General features: G+C 57.8%; 1 protein-coding gene, 1 long non-coding RNA gene and 2 pseudogenes across 2 annotated transcripts in view; 1 reads left to right on the top strand and 3 right to left on the bottom strand.

Annotated features, from left to right (window-relative positions):
* LOC144250408 (obscurin-like) overlaps window positions 1-9,338 on the bottom strand; it is a 108,470-nt gene extending 99,132 nt beyond the window's left edge. The window contains 11 exon segments of the mRNA XM_077793216.1: window positions 1,177-1,452; window positions 2,635-2,731; window positions 2,733-2,911; window positions 4,040-4,315; window positions 4,673-4,954; window positions 5,309-5,575; window positions 5,973-6,281; window positions 6,906-7,166; window positions 7,477-7,746; window positions 8,394-8,876; window positions 8,879-9,338. Coding sequence (XP_077649342.1) covers window positions 1,177-1,452; window positions 2,635-2,731; window positions 2,733-2,911; window positions 4,040-4,315; window positions 4,673-4,954; window positions 5,309-5,575; window positions 5,973-6,281; window positions 6,906-7,166; window positions 7,477-7,746; window positions 8,394-8,876; window positions 8,879-9,338 — 3,160 coding nt within the window.
* A 434-nt stretch (window positions 9,339-9,772) lies between these two features.
* On the bottom strand, window positions 9,773-13,407 carry LOC144250381 (obscurin-like; annotated as a pseudogene).
* Window positions 13,408-16,312: 2,905 nt separating this feature from the next.
* LOC144254729 (uncharacterized) lies at window positions 16,313-17,244 on the bottom strand. Its single transcript, XR_013343583.1, has 3 exons — window positions 17,183-17,244; window positions 16,534-16,656; window positions 16,313-16,365 (listed from the first exon to the last, which is right to left on the bottom strand). It is a non-coding gene; the product is annotated as an uncharacterized LOC144254729 (long non-coding RNA).
* Window positions 17,245-17,909: 665 nt separating this feature from the next.
* Window positions 17,910-21,017, top strand: part of LOC144250376 (guided entry of tail-anchored proteins factor 1 pseudogene) — a 138,043-nt pseudogene continuing 134,935 nt past the window's right edge.

The following is a 21,017-nucleotide window of genomic DNA, read 5'->3' as shown; positions in this document are numbered from 1 at the left end:
CTGGGCTGCCAGTCAGCAGTGGGCTCAGCATCGGGCAAGACTCAGCCCCTCAGAGACTCCAGGACCTCAGGAGCAGACACCAGGAACCGGCAGAGACCAAACACGCATCTCACATCACCACAAGCTCTTCCTGGCCAGACGGGAAGGAAGGGACAGGAGCTCAGTTCCGCAGCAGCCAGGCTGACCTCCGGCAAAGAAACAGGGCCATGGACCAGACCACCACCGAAGAAACCAAGTTCCTCCCACAACTTGGAAGAGGAACCAGCAGAATGAGCCAGCCAGAGACACAAAACACAGGACCCAGCCACAACATGCCCAGAACTGACAGAATTGTGCACCACTAAATTCGTGCCATTTTAATCCACTATGTTTGTGACAATTTATTACACAGCACTGGTGTGCACGTGATCATGCACGCGCACACACACAAAACTTGATACATACTCATTCCATATTCTTTCTGCTTTTAATGTTAAATGTGATGGCTGGAGCTGTAAAAGCCATCTTGCAACCATAAGACAGCAAGTATCCACCCTCCCCTGGCCCCGAAAAAAAAAAAAAAATTCACAGTGGTAAAAAATTAACATGTAAGTCCTTGGAATAGACTGTCAAAACGTCTCCAATGGGTCTAGCCTCCCTGAGTCCACAGCCTCTACAATGGGATATGCTTCTCCCATCCCAACAGTCTACTCTGTGTCCTTGGGATTAGGCTGGCATTAAGCTTCTCTGACCAACAGAACCACACACAGTAACATTCTGACCTGCAGAAGGTGGACATTTATTAGCTTTGTGGCTCTTCCTGAGCCTGGACTCAGTCCAGCCAAGGCAGAAAGGAACCAGGGCTCTCCACAGAGAATCGCACCCAGGATGAGAGCTGCTGGGCAGCAGTGACCAGAGGGAGACAGGGCTGCAGACACAGAAATGGCCAGCCACGCCACAGGGGGAAAGAAGTCCCTGTGCAGTGAGCCAATCCAACCACAGCCCAATGGGGAGCACCTGTGTTAGGCCAGGGGGACCTGCCACCACAGGCCCAGGTGACCACCATAGCTTCGCTCCAACTGGTGTTCTGGGCCTCTGAGGTTCAGGGTGACCAGTTACTCGGCACGAGAGGACGAGTTCATACAGGCCCCTCCACACCCATCCCATGTTGTGACCAAAGTCCTTTCATCAACTCACCTGTGAGGTCCAGGCGGAAGGAGACCCTCTGGCCCCCAGCCTCGCAGCTGTACTCCCCGGCATCCGCCTTGCCCACCTGCTGCACCACCAGCTGCCACCTGCAGCCAGAGGCCTCCACGCACACCTGGGAGCTCTGGCTCAGCTTCTTCCCATCCTTGTACCATGTCACCTCTGTCTGGGACTGGGCCACCTCACAGCTCAGAGTGGCACTCGTCCCCGCCTGGGCTTTCACCTCACTGTATGCTGGCTGCCACTTGGCAAACACAGCCTTGGGCTCTGGGGACAGAGGGAAAGGACACGCAGGTCAGGGACTCCAGAACAGACCCAGCCCTGTCTCACAGCCCAAGCCCACCCCGGGGATGGCTGAGCAGAGTGTCCATCATGAGCAGAACATTGCATGGCCATGCCTAAGTTCTGTCCTACGCATGACCCAAGCTGCAAACTCCAAGGCTGGTGGGTGGACAGCTGGGCAGCCTGTCCTCATCAGAGCCCTAAGCACTTCCTGATCCACTCTGATCCTGCAGGTAACTGCACTGTCACAGCCCACAAGGCCACCACAGCCAGGCCTACCTCCTGATGCCACCAACCTCCCAGCCATTGGGAATAGACCATGACCCTTCTCCTCCCTGGGACCCCAGCCCATCAGTGGCTTCCCAAGTCTCCCACCATGCAGGGGGCACAAAAGCGGGTGGAGGTAAACACAGCAGGGAAGTCCACCTGAGCACCAAACCAGAAACCCACATCTTTGTTGGCAACAGCTACCAACGGAATGCAGGAGACCAAACAGCCAGTGCTGGCCAGTCAGCAAAGACCTCTAGCCTGTGCAAGTCAATCAGCAGAGAGCCAAGTGCCAGCCAATCAGCACAGAGCTCAGTAACAGTGTGGGCCAGTCAGCAGACAGCTCAGTACCAGATGGGGCAAATTCCCAGAGAGCTCAGTGCCAGCCCATCAGCAGACAGCCAAGTGCCACTGTGGACCAATCAGTAGGAAGCCAAGTGCTAGTGTGGACCAATCATCAGAGAACTGTCACCCTGAGCCAATCAGGAAAAATCCAGCACCAGGCAGGTCATTGGGAGAGAGCCCAGCACCAGATGGGCTATCAAGGGAGAGGCTCTGAGCCCCTTGTGGACCCTTCACAGGCTCAGGGACAGGTCACAGTGGGAAGAAGGAGGAGATGGGGGAAGGACAGATGGACATGCAGGATTCCAAAGGGCCCCAGCAAGGGCTTCTGGAGCTCTGGGCCCAGCAAGTAGGCATGGCCAGGTAGAGGGAGCCCCTGCCCCTGCAGGACATGGTCTCCAGTATCAAGCAATTACAAGTGCCAAACTCCACCCAGAGCTGGGCCACAGATGCTGAGGCCCAAGTCAGGAAGGACATAGACCTCACAGAGCCTAGGCTGCCACAGGAGCCTTAGAGTTACCACCCTCCCTCCATTCACCCAGCCCTAGCAGAACCCACCTGTGATGTCCAGGCGGAAGGAGACCTTCTGGCCCCCTGCCTCGCAGCTGTACTCCCCAGCGTCCGCCTTGCCTGCCTGCTGCACCACCAGCTGCCGCCCTGCAGCCAGAGGCCTCCATGCGCACCTGGGAGCTCTGGCTCAGCCTCTTCCCATCCTTGTACCATGTCACCTCTGTCTGGGCCTGGGCCACCTCGCAGCTCAGAGTGGCACTCGTCCCTGCCTGGGCCTTCACCTCACTGTGTGCCAGCTGTCCCTTGGCAAACACAGCCTTGGGCTCTGAGGACACACAGGGAGTGATGTTGGTTGTGAGCCCCACCCAAACCTCTGGTTTCTGATTAACAGGCTCTGGACCCCGAGCTAACAGAGCCTGCCATGTGGATCCCTCAGGATACATTTTCCTAAGGAAAGTGGGAGGGGATGCCCCTCCCCATGAGACCCTGGTGTGCACAGGAGAGTCACAGGACAGACCTTGCAAAAATTGCCAAGATGTCCTTTATAAGCCCAGAGAACGTCTCCCTTGTGCCCAAACTCCTGCCCACCTCCATAGCACACTTCCGACAGATTGAGTTTGCTCCAGCAGGGAAACCTGACAGTACCTGCCTTCAGCTCTGCATATAGCCAACCAGCCCCTGGCAGTGACACCTGGTTGTGACTTCTAGTGTGAAGTGTCCAATGCTTGCCTCTAGAGCTGGTGTGCGACTGGCATTTGCAGGGCCTCCCTGTCCCTGGGTCCACAAGCTGCACCCGGCCTGGGGTAGCCCAGGCTGGGAACCAGAGCCCATCATGGCCACACTATAGCAAGCCCTCCTGGGGTGGGCGGCCCCAACAGCCTCACAGACGCCTAAGAATCCCTTGTGCATTTGTCCCTGAACTTCCCAGCCTATATCTCTGAGCCCTGGGAGCTTCTAGGAAGGTCATGGCCATGGTCAGACCCACCAGACTTAAATCTCAACCTCAGATGACACTTCACATATCTGTGGGTCCCCTCAGCCCTTGGTTTAAATGGAAAAGGAGGACTTCAAAATCCTGTGAGCTTCCCAGCCAGAGCCCAGCCCACAAGCACAGAGTAAGCAAGAGGCTTTCAGGACTGCAGAGTGGCCCCCTGCAGGGCAGGCACAATGGGCAGTGGAGGTTCAGGCAGAGGAAACACTCTCCCAAAGCTGGGATAGAGTTCATCCTTTGTTCCTAAATTTCCTTCCTGGTACTTTCTTTTCCATGTTTGGATCCTTTAACCTTCTAAGCATTAGTTTGGCATTTTATTTTATTTTCCCAAACAGGGAAGAAGCTGCCCCCAACCACTGGCTCAATAAAGAAGGGTCGAGAAGGTCAGTCACATTGTGCTGTGTACAGCAGGATCTGCTCTCCACCCACAGGTATGGGCACAGGTATACATAAGGCACTTACCAGAGACCCGTAGGTGGAAGTCCACAGAGTCCTCACCCACATGGCAGGAGTAGGTGCCATCATCCTGCCTGCTGACCGAGGCCACTACCAGCTGATGCCAGGTCCCCATGTCCTCCTGAGAGAAGCGCTGGCAGGAGCCACCCAGCTCCTTGCCATCTTTAAACCAGCACACGGGGATGTGGGCATCCGCAGTCTCACACTCAAACCTCGCCGGGCCCCCCAACTCAGCATCCACACAGCAGCCCACTGTGTCTTTGCGTAGGAAGGGCGTGAGGCCTGCAGAGTATGGCAGAGGTGGTCAGGGACCACAGAGCTCCTGACCACGCACCTGGCACAGAGGCTGCAGGCTGGAGGGCCCAGGCTCACAGACCACACAGGACACTGATTCTGACCCAGATAAGAGGCACCCTGGCCAGCTTGCTGAGTCCCAACCATGGTACTCACTGCTCACCCAAGTGGCCACCCACAGTTATCCCTCCTACAGAGTTGGGCCTGCCCTCCCACCCTCCCCATGCTGCCCTGCTGCCCAGCTGCCCAGAACCCCTTGCAGCCTGGGGACAGGGGATGCATGTCCCGCACCACAGAAGGGCCAGGAAGGACGTGGGCCCTGGCTTGCCTTCCCAAGACCCTCACCTTGCACAGACAGTTGGTAGGCAACACGGCTCCCACGGCTGACACACTCATAGAGGCCAGCGTCATCCTTCCCCACGTCGCGCACCAGCAGTGCCCGCCACCCAGCTGAAGCCTGTTCCTCGTACTTGGGCCCAGGAGGTAACACACGGCCATCTTTCAGCCACGTCACAGCTGCAGCCTGGTCCGACAGCTCAGCCAGCAGCTGAGCCTCCTCGTGCAGCCAGGCCAGCACCTCGCGAGCGGCTACCGCTGGTGGCTTGTGGGCAGTCAGCCCAGGAGCTGCTGGGGGCCAGGGATGGGTGGACAGAAGGGACCAGGGCAATGGAAGGCAGTAAGGGAGGGAGACGGGGGGAAGGAAAAACAAGGTCAGAATGAGGAGAGGATGGGGTGGGTGGATGAAGAGGAGGGTGGAAGAAGGAGGCAGGCAGAGAGGCAGGGTCCAGCTGAACCTGCTGTCCACACACACCCTGCCTGGCCACCTGCTGTCCACACACACCCTGCCTGGCCTGCTGCCTCAGCGCCCCACCCCCTGCCCTGCTTCCTCTTGCTGCTGCAGGCTAACTCCAAAGGGGCAGCTCTCCCAGGACCCCATGCTGACACCGACTCAAGGAAACAGGCTCCTGGACCCAGGCCTACCTCGGACCTCCATCCAAATGCTGCTTTCAATGCCATCTGCCACAAACTTGAGCTGTGCCCCGTGCAGGCTGGCAGGCACCTCTCGGATGGTGAGTGTATGCCAGGTGCGATCACAGCGGATCACATACGTGCGGCTGGCCTTCAGAGCCACCCCGTCCAGGAACCATTCACCAGCAGAGGCCACAGTAAGGTCCACAGAGAAGGTGACTTCTCCACGCTCCACTGCTGCCACTGCCTTCAGGGGCGTCCTCACGGCCAGCTGGGGGGCTGTGGTGCAGGCAAGTTAGGAGGGGACCAGGGCAGGTGAGGTCCCTGCCTCCCCTTCCTCTTCCTCCAAAGGACGGGTATTTAGGCTCAAGTCACAACAGACAGGGAGCCATAAGCACAAGTCACAACAGACAGGGAACGAGCCAGAACCACCTGGCAATACCCCAGGATCCCACAAACCTCTGAAGCTGGGCAGCACTGAAGCTGCATCCCCTGGGGCTACTGGAGACAGGGGACCTGAGTCCTGTCTTGGGTCCCCTCCCTTCCCACTAAGAAGGCCCCAATGTCCCCACCCTCACAAAGAGTCTCTTCAAGGCCTTGCTGGAGGCTGTGCTCTGCTCTGGCCGGGGCAGCCCCTGGTACAAGGGGTCACTCCTTTCTAGGCAGCTTCACTTACCCAGGTGGATGGTCCCCGGGAACTCCAGGTGTGGACTCTGGCCAAGGCTGTTGACAGCTGACACCCTGAACTGGAAGTCACCCTCCTCAGTCACACTTGTGACGGTGAGCTCAGGTGTGGCCACCCACTCATTCTTGTGGCACCAGCTCCAGATGTAGGTACCCAGCCGCCGATTCTCCACCAGGTAGCCATCAATGGTCACAGGGTGGTCCCCGGGGGGTGGTGGATACCAGCCAAGGGTCACAGAACTCTCAGTTCTGTCCTTCACCACAGGGTCCACAGGGGGGTGGAGAGGTGGCCTCCTGGGGGCTAGCAAAAGATGGGCCAAGGTCACTAATGGGGGCCTGTTAGACTGTAAACAAGTCAAAATAACACCTGGTATTTTGCCAGGGGAATGTTAGAGTTCGTAAACAAGTCTGGATGGTGCCTGGCAAAATGCCAGAGGGAGTGGTTTGAGAAGTAACAAAAGCAAGCCATTAAGTGTGGAGATTCCTTATTGGTTGGCTGATGTATCTAGTTTATGCTAATTAAGATAAGCTGTGCAAAATGTATAAATAGCTCTGTTGCCCTACAATAAATGGCTCCTACTCCTGCTGTATCAAGGTACACAAGTTATTCGTCACCCCCCCCCCCCTTATTTTGCTGCAGCGGGACTGCGGCAGGGGCCCAGAAAAGGAATCACAGAACCTCAGCCCTCCAAAAGACTGGACCACCAGCCATCAGGGAAGCTGTGGCCTCAGGACCCTACCCCAGACCTGTAGTCTCTGGCTGATACCGAAGAGGCCTCACCTGGAAGGAGGAGCATGACTCACACCTCCCCCCAGCCTCCCCATAGCCCTGATCAAGAATCAGGGGCCGCTGATGGCCATGTGCCCAAGGACTGAGGCAGGGGTCCTAGGGAAGACGTCATTGCAGTATCACTCAGGGCCTTACCAGACACGCAGAACTGGGTGGAAGTGCGGGAGTCTCCAGCCATGAAGACCACCTCACCCATGTCTTCCAAGCTGCACTGAAAGATGGTCAGCATGTGGCACGTGCCTTCCGCTGTGATGGCCACTCGGCCACCAGTCACCACCTCCTCCTGGTTCCTCAGCCAGCGCACAGGGCCCTTAGGCACTGCCAGCTCCACGCAAAAAATGGCAGTGTCCCCCTCGCGCACCGCTGTCTTCTGGGGCAGTTTCCGAGTCAGGTTCCCTGGGATGGGAAGAGCCCAGGCTAGTCAGCCTTGCCCCTAGCTCTACCTGCGGCCAGCATACTGGCTCGCCATTGCATTTCCCCATCCTGCCCCTAACTTGCCCCTGCCCACCCCCGCCAGGCCAATCCTCCCAACCCCTCCCCAACTCCCCAACTTTCCCACCCCTTCACTCCAGTCCAGCTCTGTCCCATCAGGTGGTTCCCCCCCCCACATGCCACCCCCGTCCGCTCTATCCCATGCCGGCCCCATCCTCGCCCCTTTTGTGTGCGCCTACCGCGCAATCTGCCCTCCCCGCCCTCCACTGCCTGCCTTGGACAGCGAGCTCCGCCACGGTGCGGCTGCCCTCCGTGGTCTCGCAGATGTACATGGGGTCGTCTTCAGCCGAGACATTGTGCACTGTCAGCCTGCGCTCGGTGCCCTCCTCCTCCATGCCGTACTTGGCGCTCGCCCACAGCCGCGTCTCCTCCTTGAACCACGCAGTTTCTGTGGTGGGCTGCGGCACCTCGCACTGGAACGTGGCAGACTCCTTCTCCCACACCTCCAGGTCCTGCAGCCGCCTCTTGAAGGGCATGGCAGGCTCTGTGGAGACCGGCTGGTGAGAGGGGCCAGAGGATACCGGAGGACAGGAGGCTCCAGAGTGCAGGAGTTGGGATCTGGGAGTTGAGAAGTGGTGGTGGGGGGGGGCAGAATTCAGAGACAGAAGAAGGTGGAGGAGGTGGGAAGGGGTAAAAAGGGTGTAGGATATAGGGTGGCCGTTGGCAGGGGGCCCCAGGGGATGGGACCAGAAATGGGAAAGAGGCAATGTCGGATAAAGGTGGGGAAGTGGGGTTTGGCAAGGAAAACGTGATAAAGACAGGGGGCTAAGTATTAAGGTTCCGGAAATGGTGAGGTTTGGAGGGGTCTCGGCAGGGTAGGGATAAGTGCAGTGGGAGAGGGGCAGGGACTTGGCGGGTTGCACTGCGGTGGTGGAAAGCAGGTCCCTACAATCAGTAAAGACGGAGGATCTTAGCCCCTGCATTATGCAAACCAGAAACAAAACCTGTGAAAGGCGAGAGCCACCCAGACTTCCAACTCTGGTCTATATTCCACGACTGACTTGCGCCATTGGGCTACCTATGGCAGCGGAGGCTAGGGCCAAAGGAGGTGGGCACAGGGACCAGGGAGGACCCTTGCCTGCGCGCAGGCAGCTTCTTGCTGGGACCCCCGCTTGGCACCATGGTCCTCACCTCGCACCACCACCAACACGGAGCTGTAGGTCTGGCCCATGAGGTTGGACGCAGTGCAGGTGTAGAGGCCGCGGTCCAACTGCTTGCAGAACAGAAACTTCAACATGAAGTTCTCTTGTGTGTCCTCATACACCACGTGTTGCCGTCCCTCTGTCACCAGCTGCCCATCCTTCTTCCACACTATCTTAGGCTTGGGCTCACCCATCACGTAGCAGCTGAGACGCGCGTGTTTGCCCTCTGTCACCGTGCAGGTGCGGGTGCCAGCGCCGGGTGGTGAGGCGGGGACGCCCCCTTCGCGCATGGCTTCACGTGGCTGCTGCAGGTGAGCCAGGAGTGCTGCCGTGGAGGCCCCAGGTGGGCTGGCAGCTTCCGTGTCTGAATCTACCACCAGCGAGGCAGCAGCACTGGCTGCACCCAGCGGGTTCTCTGCCCGCACCTCGTAGGTGCCACCGTCCCGCTGTCGCGCCGCCCGGATGCGCAGCTTGCGTCTGGTGCACCCAGGCGCCGCCAGTCCTTGGACCAGCTCACAGCCGGTCGTGGCGAGCCGCGCACGCGGCAGCTAAATGTGGCCTCAGCGCCCTCGCGCACGCGGATGGACTTAGGCCGTAGCAGAAAGTGTGGTGCCTGCTCAGCACACGCGGCCTCAGCGTCCACTTGCAGGCCCCCGGCCGCAAAGGCTTCGCCAATCGCGATGCGCGCGAGGCACACATACTGCCCGCTATCGCCAAGCGCTAGGTCCAGGATAGTGAGGCAGTATATGTCGCCGTCCTGGGCCAGATGGAAGCGTGGGCCTGCCTCCACCAGCTGCCGGTCCTTCTCCCAGCTTACGTGTGGCGTGGGGTTGCCCATGATCTGGCAGCTCAGTGTGGCGTCCTTGCCCACAGACACGACGAAAGCTTTGGGCCGGGTCAGGAAGCGCGGTGCACCGCTGAAGGAGTGATCCATAGTGGTGGCAATGTTGGGGACCTGTGAAGGAGTGGAAAGAAGGTCCCAGTGGTGTTGTGATGAGCCCCTCGCCATGCCCCACCTACACCCTTCCCTTCCTCAGAGCCACCTGCAGAACCCAGTTTAAGGCGGGGTGCTTCCTCCCCAGGGGTCTCTTCTTGTCCTGCACATTACCCCACCCACCAAGCCTGGCCAGATGGCACCATGGCCCAGCAGTGCAGAGCTCTTTAACTGTAAAAGCATGTCCTCTTCCTCCCCCTTCAGCTCCAGTCTCCCCAGTTAAGGTTCCTCCAGCAGCCAGGCAGCCCTGCTTCTCCAGCAACTTGGCACTTGCCTTCTGCCTTCTGATAGCTCTCCCCACAGACCTACCCAGTGCACCTGGGCCACGCTGCCCATGAGTGCCATCCCCTGCCACACACTGCTGCTACCAGGGTCTAAAACTCCAATTTGGCTATGTTTCCCTGGCAGTAGGAGGGGGAGGCCAGGCAGGCTGGGCCTTAGAGGCCCCCAGTGGGCACCAGTTTTCTGTCTGCTCCCACTGTGGATGCCATTGTGTACCACAGGTGGCAGTTCTCTACACAACTGCTTTGCTCTGAGCCTCCTCCAGGTGTGCCCACATCCTTTATCCCTCAACTTTTCTGTGGGGTTCCACACATCCCCTTGACCCCATTCTTCAGCAGCAGAAGAAAAGGAAAGGAACCCCCCAGCTGGCCAGGCTCCTATTATCCAACAAGCACTCCTAGCCCACTCAGCTGCTCCAGACCCCACACCCTGGCTCACAGTGCTCATCTGCTGCCTGCCCTCCTCATACAATTCTCTGGCCCAAGTAGGAACAGAGAGATTCGAGAGTGGGACAGTGACATGGCTGGAAAGGACAGCTGAAGGATCCTGGCCAGCTGGGGCTGGCAAGGTCAGCAATGTCCCCTGGAACAGCCTGGGGTCTCGAGCTAGTCTGGGGCTGAGTGGCCTGGTCACTCCACAGATCTGTCATAGCTCTGCTAGCTCTGGGCTGGGAAGGGGTCAGAAGCCTCAGTCAGCCTGAGGCTGAGCCCCAGCCAGAACCCTGTACAAGAGAGGAGACTTCCTGCCTACACAGGGTCTTGCCTAAGAATGACAGGAGGAAGCACTGACGCTTTCCACCTGGGCAGACACAAGCACCCCACTACACAGAGGTCATCACCTTGTACCCTGCAGAGCCCCCAGTTTCTTGGCTGGGCTGCCCAGGATGGAGTAGTTGGATCCATGTTCCCTGCAACCCTGCAGCTCCCAGTGCTCTGATTCAGGTACCTAATCTCCCCTAATCCCCTTCCAGGAGGCTGAGCCTGGACCAGGGCTGGGCTGCAGTTGCTGTCTGCTGACTCACTGCGCAGTCAGCACCTCTGTTTCTCCACCACCACAGCCAGGCCCCATCTCTCTGGGTCTCCGTAGGATTTGGGTAGGAGTGGGGGTCACCAGGCAGCACAAATCAGGACCCCAGTGTAGAAGCTGCTGAGGCACCTTTATATGAAAGTACTACTTTGGCATCAGCATCTAAAAACCCTAAGCACCCAGGTCTTAACAGTGCCTCCTGAAATTATATGGTCAATCTGTGGGTTCCCACCCCCCCACCACACCCAGAGCCTGAGCTGCCCAGCCAGAGAAGCTTGAACAAGCTTATGCAGGCAGCCAGTCACTGCACAGGTTTAAGGGGACCTGGCCACAGCCCTCAGCAGGTACACGGGTTGAGTCTGGCCTAGCAAGAGTGGTGGACACCCCAAAGTGTTTGTAGGCTTCCAATCTTGGGGACCAGTGAACTGGACGTCAGAAGTGAGAGTGGTCTCGGGACCCCAAGCCTATGGTGGTGCAGGAAGTGAGGATGGTCTCGGGACCCCAAGCCTGTGGCAGTGTCAAGTGAGACAGGCCTGGGAGACACCTGACCTCCCTTGACCTTGGCAGCTCCCATCCCTGAGCCACGTAAGGCTGTGCTCCGTAACCCTGAAGGTACAGTGTGATCAGCACCCTTCCTGGCCCATTAAGCTCACAGGCCTCTCCTGCACCCAGGTGCCTGCCTGTGGCCCCCTCTGTGGTCCTGGTGCTCTCTCGGCTGCCCTCAGGCATGTCTGTCTTGGCCCTGTGCTGACTCTTCACCCTGCTCATTCCCCAGGGTGGCCATGGCACCACCTGACTTACCTGTTCACTGTCCATCCTCAGGATGTTTGCCCTTGAACAGGCCTGGACTGTCTCTTGTTCCCCATGCCCAGCCCACTGACCAGACCCCATGCTGTCCTCAGCCCCCGTGCAGCCCACCCCTGGTGGGGGTTCCTGTGAAGGGTCAGTCTGTAGGCCCTGGCAGGTACCCTTATACCAGCTGACAGTAGGCTTGGGTGTGCCGGTCACACAGCAAGCCAGCTTTACAGTTTCCCCCAGCTCAGCCGTGCAGTCAGCCAGTTTCTCTTCAAATTCCGGAGGAACTGAGGACACATGTGGGGGTCTGAGGACTCTGAGGGTGGGATGTCAGGCCTATGTCCCCTGGGTGCACCCTGGCAAATTGCCCCCAACAACAGCAGTAGCCCCACATCCAAGGGCCTGGTTACTGACTAAGCTGGGTGTGGCTGCACAAGGCAGGGACAGACCAGGGTGCAAGACCATCACACCCAAACATGACCTGGTCAGATACCCCAAGTCTGGAGCTATGCTATGTCCCCACTACATCCCTTTGTGTCCCCCATTTGGGTCAGGGTCAGCTCAACACCTGCTCTGGGGCTCCCTGGGAGGCCAAAGCCACCGGTCCCTCAGCTAGATCTGACCAAGGGGAGAACCAAGCCACCAGTGCAGAAAGCAACACATGCCCACGTGCCTGGCCTGGGTGCAGCCCGCTGGGCATCTAAGTGATGTTCAGGTCCCCGCCCCAGCACAGCACCAGGGACACTCACGCCAAACAGGCAGGGCCAGGCGCTGCTGGATGCCGCTGATCTCCTTCACCCAGGAGTGCTTGATGATGACTGTGCGCGCCTGCAGCAGGTACTTGCGCACAGAGTCCTCCCGCTCATGCCACACCTAGAAGGCACGGTCGTCCCCTTCCACCTGGTCGTTCAGGTCGATGCTGCTTAGCTGTTGAGGGGTGCAACATTAGTGGGAGGACAGAGCTAAGCATCCCCAGACAGACAGGGTCCAGTAGGGCTATGCCCAGGTCACCGCAGAACAATGGCAAGTTCTCCTAAAGTGGCCACCCTGGAGCCCAGGAACAGGGAAACCTCCCTGTGTCATGACACTTCCAGCCCCTGGCACCACAGACCTTCATCATATTCCGGAACACATAGCTGAAGGTGTCGGTGCGCGAGTCTCATCGGGGCTTGTAGATCACCAGGTGGTTCCGAAACAGGAAGACATGGCGATTGTGGCCCTTCCAAGGCATGTGGGCCCCTGGTGCGCCCTCCCACACAATGAAGTGGCCCTGGGGTGTGAGTAGATGTGGTTGGACTGTGGTTGCCTGGCCCCATCCCTGGGGGCAGACCCCAGGGTCATCTATGAGCCCAGCACCCACAAAAGCCACACCCCACCACTTGGCAGCAGACGCAAGTCCCCCCACCTGGCGGATGGGCTCCCCCAGGGCCTCCAGGGTGCCGGGGTAGTTCTCCATGAGGGACACGTGCAGCTTGTTCTCAGCACGCTGGGACAGCGCTGACACGACTGCGTAGGCCTGCTCCAGAAGGGTGCAGTTCTGCCGGTTCCGGGCCTTGTTGCGGATCAGCTCCTGAGGCGGACCAAGGGTCAGGACCCAGACTGTTTCAGCCCCAAGGCCTGGCCTGGACATTCAGGGCTGGGGCAGGACATGGCTTCCCACCTTGAGCAGAGCCTGGTACTTCTGCACCCGCTCCACCGGCTGCTCCAGGTAGTGCAGCAGTGGGGGGTGGGGGTGGCTGCGAGGGGTCCCCAGCGGACAGCATCTCCTCAGCGCATTTCTGTAGGCACCAGAGGGCAGGTTTCGGGCAAGAAAGCACAGCCCCAGTTAGGGCCTCCTGACAGTAGAGGACATCCCAGGGGCACTCTCACACCTGGCCCTGAATCTGGACAATGGCTGTGTTACCATCTAGCCGGAGGCATGCACAGAACTTGGGCAGTGAAGTGGCCAGCCCAGGAGCACAGAGCTACAAGGCTCAAGGGGCCCTGGGGACTGTGCGGGAAGAGATCAGGGAATATGAACTAAGGCCAAGAGCACAGGACAAGGGCTAAGCCTCAGGGGACTTTCAGGTCAGTGAGTTTTCTGATGGGAGTCAAGGCCAGCACTAGGCCTGGGAGCAGCCAGGGAGGGGCTCGGTGGCCAACACCATGGAGCCAGGCACGGGCACCTTGTAGAACTCCTGGACAGGCGTGCTGACAACCACGGACTCTGCCTGCACACGGCCCACCAGGAACTCCAGGTACTTCTCAAAGGCTTCCTGGTTCTTGATGAAGCACATGGCCACATCGTCATCTGTGTCACAGCGCTGCAGGTCCTGCAAGAAGCTGCCACAGAGAGGGACAGGGTCAGGGACAGGGTCAGGCACAGCTCACAGCCCAGTCCTGGGCCCTCTCCTTGAGTGGCTATGGTTCTTGCCCAGGAGTGGGTTCTGGGCCTGTGAGATTGAGTATACTAAGCTGGCTGTGCAGACACGTGGGCACGTACAGAAGCACGTGGTTATGTACACTTGCTCACGAGTGTGCAGATGTGTAGTATGTGAGCATGTATATGTGGGTACATGCATGTACAAGTGCACGTGTGTGGGTGCATGTGTGCACGCATGTGACTGTGCATGTATACACAAGTGTGCAGATGTGACCATGCATGTGTGGCATGTGTGTATAATATGTGTGCATGTGTTTGCCTGAATGTGTCTGTGGATGTGCACATGGCACACACATGCACTCAAATGCTTGTGTGAGTGTGCAAGAGTGCACGTGCATGGAGATCAGCATGCATGTGAGTGCACATACCTATGTGTATCCATCATGTATGCACATTTTTGTACAGGATTCACATATGTATGTGTGCACACATATACACTATGTGCACACGCATATCAACATACCAAGCACATGTGCATGCACATTTGAGGCTGGGTGCGTGAGCATATGTGGTATGCACATGGGACTTCCCGTGTGCCCATGTACATTCATGTGCATGCACATGGGCCTGTGTGAGTGCTCATGGGTGGCAGGTATTCTGCAGCCTTCAACTCATATGGCGAGCGTCTGTCACTGGGGCATCACACAAGTGGGATGTGCCCGTGGGTAAATCGAGTTCCTACCCTAGCTGATGAGTGTCACCCTCCACGAGGCCTGACCCACAGCTGTGGGTGCACCCCACATGCATGTGTGTGGCCTTGCCTACCTGCTGTGGAAGCGACTGATGTCCTGCACATTGCGAAAAATGACTGCCTTCTGGCTGGCCACAGCTGCTGGTGCTCAGGGAGCACGGTCCAGTTGCTGTATGTAGTGGCTTTGGAGGAACTGAAGCTCACCCACAAAGGTCTGCTCTGAGCTCAGCAGCTCCTGGATGACAGAGCTGGCGGAAGAGTGGCATCAGGGGGTGCCCAGCAGCTGCCCTGCTCCCACTGTCCCTAGTCTCCACATGGGGACTAGGTACACATGGAGAGCTTGCTCCCTTGCACTGCAGTTAAACGGGATTCCTGTGAACAGGAGCCTGTCATCCAGCTTCAGAAAGTGGGTAGGTGGTGGAGCAAGGGCACCACCTATTCTCCAGGAAGCCCTCACGCATGAGGCTCTGGGAGGGCACAGCTGCAGAAACCAGGGGCAGGACCGTGACCTAAGGAGGCTCACACAGCTTCAGCAAGCACAGGTCCCCCATGAAGAAGCAGGGCAGAACGCCAGCTGGCCCTTGAGGCCCAGCAGCCAGCTGTGACTCCAACCTCAACCCTCCCCAACACATACCTCAGCCTGGTCTTGTACTCATCCTTGGACACGGCCTCGGGGAATTTGGGGGCCTCACTGGGCCCCCACTCAGGAGACAGCTGTTGAGAAACAGGAGTTTGTCCCAGGGCACCAGTTTGTTACACCTCCTCTGTGGCCACCAGGCTCCTGTCCCTTACTTCCAGGGTTGTCTGGAGAAGGGCCAGGATCCCAGGGCCTTGGCACCCTCCCCCAGCTCCAGACTACCATACCTTGAGCCTCTTGTCCAGGTAGGCTGGTGACACACAGCCTTGCCTGGAGGGGCTGGACTTGGTGGGCTTGGTGCGCACAAGCCAGCGCAGCGGGTGGGCTGAGTCCAAGACCTCCACATACTGGCCTTCCCGCAGTGTGATGGCATCCTGCTCGGCCCCCAGGGATAGGTAGTCGGCCGTGGCCACGTAGATATCAGATATCTGATAAAGAGAAATGGGCCTAAGTCCTGGGGCCAGAGGGGTGAGGCCTGCCAAGGCCACCCATGGCCCCCCACCTCTGAGGAGGGAGAGGTTCTCCAAACCCCCTAAAACCCCCAAGAGCACAGAGGGGAGTGTGCTGACTCCAGGGGCCAAGGAGGTACCCAGTCCAAGGCCACAGGGCAGGAGCCCCCAGGGTCACTCTGCACAGATGGCAGTGAGAGGGCTGGCTCCTGCCCACGTGGACGGGCGCCTAGACTGTGGTTGCTCACAGCGCCTTGCTGCCCACTGCCCCCTGCAACCCAAGAGGTGGTGGGCTCTGGAGGCAAAGGTGCACTCTCCACAGATGGCAGTAAGAGTGACATCAGAGGTAGTGCTCTGCAGGAACCCACGTGCAGAGACCCTGCCCTCTGCTCCAACCTCTGGTGTCCCTTGGTGTCTCTGGGGGTGATGCCCCTCCCTTGGTAGCACCAGGCCCTTGCAGTCCCCTATCGTCTCTTCAGCAGGTCAGGCCCCAAGCCCTGTTCCCAATGGTCCCAGCCCACCCACCTCTCCTCAGGAGTCCCCATTCTCTGACTCCGAGGATGACTCCTGGACGCTGGAGGAGGGCTGCCACTGGCCATGCCGGGGGGAGGTGGACGGAGTCTTGGACTCCTCATCACTGTCACCTCCAGGCACCTGCAGCTTGGCTGGGCGAACACAAGGGTTGTGATGTCCCTGGAAGGCTGTCCCCCTACTGCCTACCACCCAGCCAGTCTCCAGGGCTCCCAGGCACAGAGTCCTAGCTAGGCCCCATGCGAGGACACAGGTTCCCAGCCTCCCCTGGGCAACCTGGATGCCCATCCTGGCCCTCTCACCCTGTGTGATCTTGGCCGACACCATCTCAGTGATCTGGGAGGTGAGTTTCTGTAGGAATTCCTCTGTGCCCACCTCAGCGAGGGACAGGTGGCCGTGGGCCTCCTCATCCACCAGGGCCTCCCCTGGGGGAACAAACACAACACTGTGGGGTCATGCTTCCCCCAAAAGTTCACTACAATTCTCCTAGGGGCTGATGGTGAGCAGGAGACCAGGCCCTGGCAGGGAGACCATGAGGTGGTGCCAGCAGGAAGAGACCAGTGAGGTCAGCAGGATGCAGAGCCTGTGACCAGGGATGAGAATGAAGGGAGCGGGTCTGGACAGAAGAGGCAGCAAGTGGCCAGAGAACGGCAAGCACAGCTAAGGGGCAGCAGGTGGCAGGCAGGGCTGCAGGCAGATGGTGAGGGAACTGAGGACAGGGCTGGGCAGGGTCCAGCCTGGCATCAGGCTTGAGGCGGGGTTGGGGCTGTGGGGGCAGAGGTGACTTTGTGGCTCTTCTTAACATAGCCCACTGGGCATGGGCCCCATGACCACAGAGGTCAGAAACAGCTCTGACTCCAACCAGAGGTTGGAGCTGGCCATGAGAGGGCAGGGACCTGCCCAGAGCCCAGGTCCAAAGGGCGGCCTCCCCTGCACCCAATCCGGGCATACCTTTCCTCTGCCCAGCAAGGCCGGTGAGACCAGCAGACTCTGACATCTGTGCTGAGATGGCTCCGGTGGGCTTGAGGGGAGGAGAGGTGTCCTGCAAGCCCAGCTTGGACCCCACCACTCTGTTTCCCATAGAGGGGAACCTAGCGGCCAGGACACCACAATCAGGGGGCTCCACACCAGAAGGGGCCCACAAAACCTTCATTTTATAGTGTGGAGAACCTGCACAGGGAAGGGGGTGGCCACCCACAGGGCTACACCACCCTAGCCCACTGGGTAAGTAGCACCAATGTAGGCACGCCCGGGCGCACGCACGCCCGGACGCACGCACGCACGGACGCAAACACGCACGGACGCAAGCACGCACGGACGCAAGCACGCACGGACGCAAGCACGCACGGACGCACTGCAAACTACTTCCTGAGGCCTAGACGTTTCAGGCAGTTGGTGGAGAAGCACGTGTCTTCACTTAGCTGAGGACCTACCTTCCGAAGGCTGCCTGGCCTACTCTGCTCCTGGCCAGGAAGCTTTGTCGCCCTCTAGGATGAAGTCCCTTCCGGCTTTCCACTTTGCAGTTCCTGGTGAGGATGTGAGGCTTCCCACAAAGGCAGCCTTGTGCTCACCAGTGTGCTCCTGTTGGACATTGTGGATCCCAGTGGAGAGCCTCAGGTAGGGACGGCACCAGTGTTTCCAGCAGTTTGTGGGGTGCAGCACTGGCTGGAGCGGCGTCATGGGATCAGAGCTGGGTAAGTAATGCATGGGGAAGAGGCAAAGTGTCTCTCTCTCCCTGTAAGGAGGTTCATGGATGCGCCGACCCTGCTGAGTCCTGTTTGGAATAGGAACCTTGCTGGATAGTTCTTAGGGAACCAGGAGCAGGGTGGGGTAGGAGATGGGAGGGGTAGGAGGTGGATGAGGTAGGAGCTCCGTGGGGTAGGAGCTGGGTGGGATAGTGCAGGGGAGGGGATGCCCTGTGCTGTCCCTAAGAGGCAGTGACTGAAGGGGTGACCATGCTGAGGCTTGTGGGGGAAGGGTCCTGGCTGGAGATCTTAAGGGACCTGAGCTGGGTGGCGTAGTGTCTGGGGAGGAGGCGCACTGTGCCTGTTGCCACTAGGCATTACTTGGTAACATTCCTGGGCAAAGCCCCACCCTCAACACACAGGTGAGTGCATGAAGCACACAAGCTTGGGCGGGCATATTGCAAACTGTTTCTGTGCTCTGAGTTTCCAGGCATCCAGAAGTGGCCAGTAGACAGTGGAGAAGCATGTTCCTCAAGTACCTGAGATCCTTCCTGCTGAACCTGGGAGCAGAGCCTAGGTAGGGAGACTTCCAGTGCCCTCAGCAATGTGTGGCGTATGGCCCTGGCTGGAGAGGTGTTGGGGGACCAGACTGGATGGGGTAGGTGCTAGGTGTGGTAGTGTGTGAGGAGGCTGCACACTGTTTCTGTAAAGTGGTGCCTGGAGAGGAAGCTCATGCTGAGGCCTTTGGGGACACCGCCCTGGCTGAAGAGGCTTCAGGGGAACGGAGCTGGGTGAGGTAGTTGGTGGGGAGGGGGCACACTGTGTTTGTACCTGTGAGGAGATGCCTGGAGAGGGCGCTCTTGCTGAGGCCTGTGGGAACAAGGCCCTCACTGGAGAGGTGTTAGGGCACCAGGAACTGGATGGGGTAGTACATGGGGAGGGTACTTGCTGTGCCTGTTGCTGCAATGCAATGCCTACAGTGGGTGCTTGTGCTGAGGCCTGTGGGGATGCAGTCCTGGCTGGAGAGTTATTGGGAGACCAGAGCTGAATGGGGTGGAGCTTGGTGGGGTAGGAACTTTTGTGGGGAGAGATGCACTGTGCCTGTTCTTGCTAGGGGTTAGCTGGAGGGGGCAGTCGTCCTGAGGCTTGTAGGGGCACAACCCTGGCTGGAGAGGTCTTAGGGGACCAGAGCTGGGTGAGGTAGTACCTTGGGAGGGCTGAACTGTTTCTATAACTGTGAGGTAGGGCCTGGGAACATCCTTGCACATAGCCCCACCCTCGACACACATGTGCATGCAGTTTGCACACATTCACTGATTCATGCAGGGACCTATCCCAAACTGCGTCTGCACAGTGGATTTCTGGGCAGCCTAAAAGTGTACTGCAGATTGTAGAGAATCTGGGGCCTTCAAATCACAGAGATCCTTTCTACTGATGGCTGCCTTGGCTGCTCCAGTCTTGCCCCTAGACTATGTCACCCACTGGGAAGGTGTCCTTGCCGTCCTTTCTCATTCATGGGTGAGGATGTTGGGCCTCCCACAGGGGCAGCATGGCCCTCACCACCACCTCCTGTTGGTCTTTGTGGACTTATGAGGACAGTCTCAGGTAGGGAGGACTCCAGTGTCCCCAGTGGCATGTGGCATATGGCCCTGGGAGGAGAGGTTTTACAGGACCGGAGCTGGGTGGTGAAGGAGTTCGGTGGGTAATGTGTGGTGATGGGGCACACTGTGCCTGTCTCTGGGAGGCAGTTGCTTGAAGGGAAGCCTGGGGGGGGTGGCGCAGCCCTGGCAGGAGAGGCATTGGGGACTAGAGCTGGATGAGTTAGAGCTGGGTGGTGTTGTGTGTGTGGAGGGGGCATGCTGTGCTGGCCCCTCTGAGGTGGTTCCTTGAGAGGGGCCTCTTTCTGAGGCCTGTGGGGGTTGGACCGTTGCAGGAGAGGTGTCCTGGGACCAGAGGCTAGGTGGGGTAGTGTGTGGGGAGGGGGCACTCAGTGCCTGTGGCTGCAAGGTGATGACTGGAGCAGACACACGTTGTGAGGCCTCTGGGGGCGCAACCCTGGCTGGAGAGGTGCAGAGGGACTGGCAGCTAGGTGGGGTAGTGGGTGCCTGCTGAGAGGGAGTGCCTAGAGGAGGCACTAGTGCTAAGGCCTGTTGAGGTGGGGAAGTGGGGCATAGGAGTTAGTGTGCTCTTCCTGGGTGCTCTTGGCAGGAGCTGAGTGGGTGTGGCAGAGGTTGCAGGGCAGTGGGGCAGAGGCACTTGGGTGCTGTTCCTGGGTGCTCCGGGAGGCAGGTGAGTTTGTGTGGTGGAGGTTTTAGGGCCGGTACCTGGCTTCAGTATTGGGACCTTGTAGGGGGAGTAAGAGTGAAGGGAAACTTTGGTTGGGGGCTAGCCTGAATGGGAGGATGTTAAAGGGAGAAAGCAGAACACCTGGTTTAATTTGAGTACACATGTATCATTTTTAAAGCTGTGCATATGTGTGTGATTTTAAAAGCTGTGTTCTCAACTTTATCTGCCAGTGTTTTCTTTTGTTTGTCCCCCCAAAAGAGTTAATTGCAAGTTTATAGTATAAGTCTATTCTCTACATTCTGTACATATAATTTATGTGTTTTTCTTGTACCTTATATTTTATTACAATTAGGTGATTTGTAATGATTCGTTGTTTATATATCAATGACTTTCATATTTTAAATCAATCATTTTTATGGAAACCATTTTTGTAAGTCCTCATTTACTTTGCTTTTTAGTTCACTATTTCCCAGTAAGTACAATTACTCATCCATTGGCATTTCCCTTTTTGCTGTGCAAAGGGTATATTCATTCTGAAATACTTTGATGTGTATTTTGTCCAGTGTGTGTTACTAAAGCTTCATGGAAATTTAATTATCAGTTTTTTTTGTCTTAAACTGGGAGATAAACTGTAGTTGAAATGGTCAGGTTTTTAAGGCATTTGTCTTCTGGTGACATTTTGCTCTGTTGAGACATGCATTTTGTAAGTACATGTCTTTATAATAACACACATATTTCATGTCAATATTTTTGTTCATAGAACCAGTTTTAGTAAAAAAAAGTTTTCTATTTTTTCACTTCATCATTTGATATGT

Source organism: Urocitellus parryii, chromosome 1 (genome assembly GCF_045843805.1).
Source record: "Urocitellus parryii isolate mUroPar1 chromosome 1, mUroPar1.hap1, whole genome shotgun sequence".
Taxonomy (NCBI): domain Eukaryota; kingdom Metazoa; phylum Chordata; class Mammalia; order Rodentia; family Sciuridae; genus Urocitellus; species Urocitellus parryii.
Note: the sequence above shows the minus strand (reverse complement) of the source record. Positions and strands in the feature narration are given on the sequence as shown.